The 9,478-nt window shown below is 38.1% G+C and overlaps 1 protein-coding gene across 1 annotated transcript; it reads left to right on the top strand.

The window, feature by feature from the left end:
- The first annotated feature begins 251 nt into the window (after positions 1-251).
- NAA20 (N-alpha-acetyltransferase 20, NatB catalytic subunit) lies at positions 252-8,961 on the top strand. Its single transcript, XM_036752447.1, has 6 exons — positions 252-370; positions 3,423-3,447; positions 4,341-4,431; positions 4,704-4,839; positions 7,614-7,759; positions 8,391-8,961. The coding sequence occupies exons 1-6, from the start codon at positions 318-320 to the stop codon at positions 8,474-8,476; spliced, it is 537 nt and encodes a 178-aa protein (XP_036608342.1). The 5' UTR covers positions 252-317; the 3' UTR covers positions 8,477-8,961.
- The last annotated feature ends 517 nt before the right edge of the window (positions 8,962-9,478 follow it).

Raw genomic sequence — 9,478 nt, forward strand, 5'->3', positions numbered from 1 at the left:
TGAGTCTAGGATAGTCCACGACTCCTGGACTGGTAGGGCGTGGAGGATGTTATTACTTGAAAAAACCGGCAGAGCTACCTCGGTTCTCAAGAATAAGCCCAGAGAAGCCAGCGTCCTTAGGCCCCGCCCCGCAGAGGCCTCACTGTTGCCTAGCAACCTCCGGACAGGACTGGAAAGGGCTTCTCTCTTAGTTCCTCCTCTTGCTCCACCGTCTCGGCCTCGGACTCCTTTTCTCCCGCCCCCGGCGGAAGTGGAAGCTCACTTCCGGCGAGGAGGCTCGAGCTGGGAGTACGATCCAGGGACAGACGGGTGACGAGATGACCACGCTCCGGGCTTTCACCTGTGACGACCTGTTCCGTTTCAACAACATGTGAGTGAGGCGCAGGAGCTAGGGTGGCATTCGGACTCTTCCCCTCGCGGACCTCGCTGTGTTTCCGGCCAGGGCGGGAGCAGGAGCCGGTGCGAACCCCTGCCCATTCTGCCCTGAATCAGGAGAAAAACAGGTGCCCTCGCGCTGGTTTAGCATATAGAGAAACTGAAGCACCGGGCGCCATCGGTGAATGAGCATCGGCCCTCTCGTAGTGCCGTAAGGGGGCTGGGGGTGGGGAGCTCTGCCAAGAGGGAACGGAGGTGCCAAGCGGTGGGGTGGGCAGTGCCCCTTGGTGGTTGGGAATGGTCCGGCACCACCAGGCTCTTGAAAGACGCCCATGGCCCTTCTGGGCCTGGAGAGACTGGATTCTTCGGGAGGTCTGGAAGCACATCACCCGAATCGAAGCGGGGTATTCATGGCAAGACCTGGGTGAGGTAAAGCAAGCGATGCAGTGCCCCACTTTTAATAACTTAGTAATGTTAGACGTTGACTGAAGCACCTACTGTGTACCGGGCGGTGTGTCCAGGCCTGGGGATGCAAAGAAAAGCGGAAGAGAGTCCTTGCCCTCCATCAATTCACAATCTGTTGGGGGAGACAACCTGCAAACAAAGGTGTACCAACGAACTGTATACAGGGTAGATAGGAAATGGTCAATAGAGGATCAGGAAAAGCTTCCTATGTACAGAAGGTGAGATTTTAGATGGTACTTAAGAGAAGCCAGCCAGGGAAGTGAGGAGGCAGATGGATGAGGGACAGCCAAGAACATGACCGGAGTTGGAAGTGTCTTGTGCCAGCGTTGGATCGAGGCGTAAAGAGAGTGTAAAAAAAAACTGTAAAGGGAAAAGGGAAAAACTGGAAGGGCTTTAAACGCCAAACAGGATTTTATATTTGATCTTGGAGGTGATAAGGAGTCACTGTGGTTTATTGAATAGGTTAAGTGATGTCAAATCTGAGTTTTAGGAAAATCCCTTTGACACTTGAGTGGAGAGTGGACTAGAATGGAGAGAAACGGCTGGCAGGGAGACCAACCAGCAGGCTGATGGGAGGTGATGAGGGCCTGAACCAGGGTGGTAGCAGTGTCAGGATAGAAGTGGGGCTAAATTGAGAGATGATATTGAAGAGGTTAAAGGTTGAGAGGTGCTCGACACCCCAAAATATTGACGCACCGGGTCCTGCATTCGACTCAAGCCTTCTCAGCCAAGGGAAAAGAGAAAGTTTATTAGGGATTCACCACAATGGGCTGTCGTAAGAAAATCCCACCTGTGACACCTGTTTCCACAAGTGGGCCAGATTCAACCAAATGAATTAGATTGAATCTGAGCACCTTCATGGAGGCAAGATGGAGATTATATACACAAAGACTGTAGGAGGGATTGAGGGGTGGTCTGGGGTGACTAGAGGAGGGGTTTAGGGAGGGTCTTGAGGGGAAGTCCAAGGAGGGCAAGGTGAGGTAATGGGATTAAGGGTGGGAAGTAGCTGAACAACAAAGGGCAAGGCTAGGTAGAGATTTGGGCCTAATGATAATGTGAGGCTTGTGGCCTTAGGGGAAGGCCAGATCCTGTTGGAAGATTCAAGGACAGTTCAAGGGGGCTCCCAGAGACTGTATTCCAGATTCAAGGGGGTTCCCAGAGACTGGGCCCTCATCATTATGAAGGCAAAATTGATAGGACTTGGTGAGTCAAGGATTACTGCTCACATTTTGAGAGCACTTTTAAGTCTTAGAAAGGGCTTTACTTTCTTCTACTCTGTTATGTATTTTGATGAACCTAATGATTTACATGTTTCTGCTACTACAATTTAAGACTCTTACAGGAAGTTGCCTTTTTTCTTTTTATCCCTAGCACTTAGAACAGTGCTTAGCACATAGCAAGGGATTAACAGATAATTGTTGATTGAATCCCCACAAATAAGTATTATTTCAGTTTTAAAGATGAATAGTAAAGTGATGTATGATCACAGGGACATTTTAGGAGGATTAATTTTTCAGAAACATGTAGAATGTGTAAAAGGGAAAAGAAATCAGAGGGGAAAGCATTTGTTAGAAAACATACATTATCATGTGAAATAATGGCACAAACCAGGGTGGTAGTGAAAAGGAAATAGTGAGTGGATTCAGTACACATTAATGAGGAAGAATCAAGAGAACTTTGTGACTGATTACAAATGGAGGGATGAAAAGGGAGGACTTAAAAATTACTCCAAGGTTTTTTGAGTGATGGGGGAATGATACACAAAAATTGGGAAGTTTTAGAAAGGGGTTTGGAAGAAAATCTAGGTTCACTTTTAAAACAGCAGAGATCAAGGTGATGCAAAGCATCCTGGAAAATTCATTAGAAAGTTGATGTGTAATTTGAGCTTACAAGAGAGATCATAACTGGAGACATTATGTGTGAGAATTATTCACATAGGAATGATTAGTCTAAACAGTAAGAAAGGTTAAATTCTTCAAAGTAGAAAATGTAGATGGCAAATTTCATAAAGTTAGTGACTGATCCTTGGGAAATGCTACTTTTGTGTAGTGGAAGGAAAAAAAGAGAAACCAGAGAAGGAAACCAAAAAGGAGCCCTTGAAGTGATTGTTTGGTTTTTGTCTTACCTAGCACAGGGACTTCCTTGTAGTAGGTGTTTAATAAATGTTTAAATTTAATTAAAGACAGAAATTTAAAGGAAGGATGGATCAGAAGCATCAAGTGCTGCAGAAAAGTCCAAGATTATCTCTTATTTCCTTGAAGTTCATGTTTCATGTCATACCTTTGTGTAATAATTTGCTGCAATTTAGAATAATGAAAGTCTCTGATGTAAAATTGTTGTTAAAATTGTCTTGTGAATAAACAGCAATCTTATTTTCAATCTACTGGTGGCTTAATAGTGTCCTAATCATAATGTTCCTTTTTAGGTAGTTTCTGCCTACATTCTGTGTGCCAGATTGGTTCTTGAGTCGATTATATTTTTCCTTGGGATATTTTAATTTTGGTGTCATGTTTAGCCATCTATTAATTCCATTTGATTGTGAACATTTTTTAATCTTAATGTATCTTTTGGTTTCCTTTCAGCAATCTGGATCCACTAACAGAAACTGTATCCTTTAAAAAATGATTAGCTAATGATTCAGACAGCCTCATAGACAATTTGGAAGATTTCCTCCCCCCACCTAATAAACTGAGAAAGCATTTGTTTGTTTGTTTTTTGCTATATGCCACTGACTTTTGCTTTTTTTGTATCACTAGAGGGGGAAATTTCCACCACTGCTTACTCAGGAAAGCATTTTAAACATTTCTAATATGTAACATGCATGCACCCACACATAGACACATGTATGTACATATGTATATACATGTATGTGTATATTAGAGGCAGCAGAGTATAGTGGCTAAAGTTTTGGTCTTATAGTTTGAAGACTGCTGACAATAAATAGCTGAGTTACCCTTGTCAAATCACTTAAACTCTGTGGGTCAGATAATTCCTTGGGGTTTATCTGAGTATTCCATTCATTTGGGAGTATATCTATATCCACAGACTTGTTTCACATTTTTCCAAGTGCTTAGAAGAAACTTAAATAAGGAAAGAGCAGGTGTCATTATTTTTTCATATAGGGAAGCATAGGACTGTTTAAAGACTTATATAGGGTTTTAACTAGTTAGCATGGAAATTAAGATTTAACTAGAACTTTTGATTCCCTGGTGATATCTGTGTTTTAGATTTTTTTCAGGTTATTCTTTGAAATCTTGTTTATTTAATTTAGGACAATAAAAGTTGTAGTAAATAATTTTAAATTATTGTAGAAATTTATAATATATCATTTGACCTGGAATGGTTAACAATGTAGAAGTATATTGTGCCCAGCATAAAGTATACATACACAGTGAAAATACTACCTAGTTTAATATTTTAAAGGAGGCACTTTTTTATAGCAGGTTTCTCGTTCCGCAGCAGTTATTTGTTACATTTCATACTTCTTAACATAACTGCAGTATGGAATACCATTTTATTTACAATATCTAGCTCACTGGCCCGAGTATTTCATCGTTGCAGAGGCACCTGGTGGCGAGCTCATGGGTTATAGTAAGTATACATTGTATACTCTACTAATGTACTTTCTTTTTGGTAGGCAGGTAAGATATTAAGGATAAAGTTATTTATTACATTGTAAAATCAGAGGCATGAACTAAAAACATTGTAGCTATGATAATGTTTTAACTGAATCAGTTAACTATTAACATAGTTACAAGTAAAACAAAACATTTTTCTTCAGTTTTCTTTGAGAGAAAGATATGCTATCACAATTGTTAAATCATTGCTATGATTCTGTTACTAAATGCAGCTTTTGTTGGCAGTTATGGGCAAAGCAGAGGGTTCAGTAGCCAGAGAAGAGTGGCATGGTCATGTCACAGCCCTATCAGTTGCACCGGAATTTCGACGCCTTGGTTTAGCTGCTAAATTAATGGACCTACTGGAGGAGATTTCAGAAAGGTGAGATTTTCTTTTTCAGATGCATTTAATTACATCTAAACTTCAGTAGTCTATGTCGAATAGAAATATAGCCAAATCAAGAACTATTGTTTCTCTTTCCCTCATTCCTTATACCTAAAACAAGGAGGTGATTGGGAAGAAAGGGAAGAACAGTTATTGAAGGAAAAACAATTTTTTGTGGAAAAGGTACTGTACCCTAAGGAAGTCAAACACAGAAACCAACATTCATTTTAGGGCAAAGTAGGTGCCCGTTGACACTAAGGAATAGCTGAAGAAACCGTGGTGTATGAATGTAATATAATTTCATCATGCAGTAAGAAATGACAAATGAGGAATTCAGAGAAGAATGGAAAGATTTATGTGCACTAATGACAGAAATAAGGAGAATCAAAAGAACAATGTATGCAGCACCTATGATAATGTAAATGAAAAAGTCACTAAAAGGTAAACCAGGGAACCAAAAAGACATACTACCCTTCTCATGGCAGCGTCTACTAGGATTGATTGTACTGTACATTGTCAGGTGAAGTCATGACATTAGATATTGTTGCTTAATTTGTATTCCCTTTGTCATAAGGGAGGCTTTAATGCAGGTGCTATGATGTGAAGATACACTTTTTTAAAAATTCAATTTTATTTTTGTTGCTGTCTATTTGTTTTTCTATTACTTTCATTTCCAAATAATCCCTCCCTGCAGCGAATCACCCTTTGTAAACATTTTAAGAAAGAAAAAAGAAAGCAGTTCAGCCAAAGCAACCAATATACCAGCTGTTCATGATAGTATATGCAATTTTCTACTCCAAGTTTCCTGCCCCTGTAAAGGAAGCAAAGTATACTTTCCCTAAACTTCTGGGTAATGAATGCCATTAAAATGTATTTTTGGAACAGTAATAAAAAATTCAAATCCATCATGAAATGAAAGGTGAAGGAAGAGTAAGGGACTCCAGGAGGTGGGTACCAGTATTCCCATTTTACAGTTGAAAACAGGCAGATAAAAGTTAAAAGGGATTTGCCCAGGGTCACACAGGAATAAGTATGTGTGACGAGATTTGAACTCCGGTCTTCCTGATTTGAAGGCCAGTGCTTTATCTACTGTGCTACCTACTTGCCTCTGAAGTATGAGATTGTGACCCCATAAATGTTCCGAATCACAATGAGATGAAGAGAAAATTAGATTCATCGGAAGGGACAGGATGGGGAGTAGCTGGAGAGGGTTGATGACATTCCAGTAATGGAATCTATAGTAATATTGAGACTTAATCAGAATTCTCACTGGATTAAGGTTTAAATAACATTTTGAATTACAAAAATTGGAGACAGGAAAGAAAAGAGATTTAGAAGTACTAATTAATTTAGATCATGTTACATTTGCCTGTGAAACTAACATAAAAAACCTTGGTGAGATACGTTTAAAAGCAATATTTTTTTTAGGGAATGATGTTTTGGAAGGGTCATTAGACTGGCAGTTTTAAGACCTAAATTCTAGTTCTGACCCTGCCATTAACTAATGATATGACCTTCAGTAAGTCATTTGAACTGTGGTCCTAATTTCCCCTGTCAAGTGTTGTTGGACTAGAAAGATCTCTTAAGATTCTCTCAAGACTAAAATGTTGCACTCCTTTGAGTTACTTTGATACTTTGAGAGATCCAGGAATTCATCAGTACTATTTTATCCTCTACTAATTCAGATTGTAACCACTTCATGAGTTGCTATAGCAAAGAAACATTCATCCCTTAGTGGCTATCTTTCTACTGATGAGCCTTTCTATAATTAACCAGCAGGTCCTTTGGTCACAGACATCAGTCTGTTGTCAAGCTCGTATTTTAGGCCTTTTGAGCTTAGTAGGCTGGATCACCCAGCGGTTTTATTTGACAGTTTTTGAGAACCCAGAGTTTCCTCCATTCCAAACACAGTAAGGCATCTAAATAGGTGTTTATTTAAAGTTAGTGAAATTCTCTTTACTGAAAAATACATTAACATCTAAAATGTGTTTTGTGCTTCATAAATGTACATTTTCTTGTGATCATTTTATCAAAGTTTAGGGGGATAAATCCCCAAGAATTAAAATGTAAAGGTAATTTTTGAAAATCAGTAAGTAGCCACCTTAAGGAAATGTTAGTTATTTTAACTTTTTAGTGAGCATTCTAAGGTTGTATTTTGATTTTTTAAGAATTAAGTAGCATGATGTAGTGGATAGACTTTGGGTTTGAACCTGCTGTTGACATCCTGGCTATGTGATCTTGGGCGCCCTTAACCTCTCAGTGCTCTAGGCAGTTACCTACTACATTCTTAATGCACTAAGTTGCAGAGAAGGTGCCAATCTGCATTGGCAGAGGAAGTTTCCTCCCCCAGAAATTTCCTAGACCAATGAAATTACAGGTCTAATCCTGGTTCCAAATGTTAATATTTATGTAAGATAGTGCCCATCTCTTTTCTGTAAAATGCCTAGTGGAATGCCCTAAATATTATGAAAATGTTATATTAATTTATGTAATGGATTATCTATTAATTGATATGCCTAATCTTCCAAATGGGGATAGTTTTTGACTAGGATTGTTGGAGAATCAAGTGAAATACATGAGCAGAAGTGCTTTGTAACTTTTAAAGGGCTATATGAAGGTCAATTGTTAATAATAGGTATTCCATTAATTGATATTAATATCACTTCATTTCTTTGTGCTGGTATAAAAACAAAAATGTGTGTCTTTTATACTTTTACTGTGCCCATGAAAACTTTGTGTATCACAAAATTTTTCTTTTTCTTTTTGTAAAGAAAGGGTGGATTTTTTGTTGATCTCTTTGTAAGAGTGTCAAATCAAGTTGCAGTCAACATGTATAAGCAACTGGGCTACAGTGTGTATAGAACAGTAATAGAGTACTATTCTGCAAGCAATGGAGAGCCTGACGAAGATGCTTATGGTAAGCGCCATGATTTTGGAGAGAAATAGGAATGAATCACCGTATTCACCTGAAGTAGTACAGTAGCAGTATTTCTGTTCCTGCATGTTCAAATAATTATCAGAATAGTTCTTTGAGAATCCCTTTGCAGGAGATTATTGAACTTAATTTTAAACTTCAGCTACAGTAATTGGTTTTTTTACGTACCTTTGTTCTTGGTATTGGTGCCAATATTTCTCTCTTTAACTGAATATCAAATATCTTTTATGTAGTAGTTCCTTTTATGTGAGCCTGTTGTAAGATATTATGAGATATATATGATATATATGATATCATAGATCATAGACATATAAGATATATATGATATATAAGATATATATGAGTCCAATCCTAAAGCAAGGAGGTGATTAGGAAGAACGGGAAGAACAGTTATTGAAGGAAAAACAACTTTATGTGGAAAAGGTTGGGAGTTTGCTGACTAGGCTCTCTTCTGGCAAGTAATAAGGTGTTAATAATTTAGTTGAGATAAACTACCGCTTCTATCGTATGGTTATAATTTTAAACCATTATTATGCATACTAGAAATCTTAAATGAAGTGATCTTAAAATTTTTTTTTGAAGTATGTTTACACTAACTTTTGCTTATCAACAGATATGAGGAAAGCACTCTCCAGGGATACAGAAAAGAAATCCATTATACCGTTACCTCATCCTGTGAGACCTGAAGACATCGAATAACTCTAGGCAGTGGTTCTTAGGCAGAGAATACTACAGATCATCTTTTATGGACAGTAATAGTTTTTCTTGTAAGTTGACTCTCAAAATCAATTTCAGAGCTGTGTATACAGGCACATCTTGAAGATCCTTTAGGAGAAAAATAATCGCTTCATGTCTCGAAGACTTGAGTAAGAAAATACTTTCAATATGGACTTCTTAATTTAAACCCCTAAGTCCCAGTCTAGCACATTAAAGAAAGTTCTTCACTATATTTCATATGCAATTTAAAAGGCAGCTAGGCTAAAAGGAAACAAGACATTATCATGATTCACAGTATTAGATAAGTACTAGGGAAGTATTGGCTTCATTTCTTTTATAAATTCTGTGCCTGAGAACCACTGCTGCCTCTATTTTTTGATCTTCATATTGAATAGTTAAATGAAGTTGTGAAAAACTCAAATGTATAAAGATAAAATATATAATAAAACGCAAATTCACTATGTGAATGTTGTTTTCTATGAATCTGCTTACTTTTGATTGTAGTCTTACCAAATAAACTTTGGCTAATTTGAAAACAAATATTAAGAGTTGAAAATAGCAGTAATAGGTCAGTCACATGTAGCCCATTTAGGACATGTGCATCTTATTATGTCTATCTGATATGGCATATGTAAAGAACACCCCTACCAATGCCCCGTTCCCTAATTGACCTAAACCTGGGACTACTATTTATTCTAGCACTGTCTGGATTATCAGTCTGGAGCATCAAATTCTAAATATGCCCTCATAGGAGCCCTACAAGCTGTCGCCCAAACAATCTCATACGAAGTAACCTTAGCCATTATCTTATTATCAATTATACTTATTAACAGCTCCTTCACCTTAAAAAACTTAATCATCACACAAGAAAACATATGACTAATTATTACTACATGACCTCTAACTATGATATGATACATCTCCACCTTAGCAGAAACTAACCGAGCCCCATTTGACCTAACCGAAGGTGAATCAGAACTAGTA

Source organism: Trichosurus vulpecula, chromosome 3 (genome assembly GCF_011100635.1).
Source record: "Trichosurus vulpecula isolate mTriVul1 chromosome 3, mTriVul1.pri, whole genome shotgun sequence".
In the NCBI taxonomy this organism is placed as follows: Eukaryota; Metazoa; Chordata; class Mammalia; order Diprotodontia; family Phalangeridae; genus Trichosurus; species Trichosurus vulpecula.

Coding starts and splice junctions, on each gene's coding strand:
- NAA20 (XM_036752447.1), top strand. CDS start 318: ATGACCACGCTCCGGGCTTTCACCTGTGACGACCTGTTCCGTTTCAAC. Junction 4,432..4,703: donor TGGCGAGCTCATGGGTTATA/GTAAGTATACAT, acceptor TTTTGTTGGCAG/TTATGGGCAAAGCAGAGGGT. Junction 7,760..8,390: donor GCCTGACGAAGATGCTTATG/GTAAGCGCCATG, acceptor GCTTATCAACAG/ATATGAGGAAAGCACTCTCC.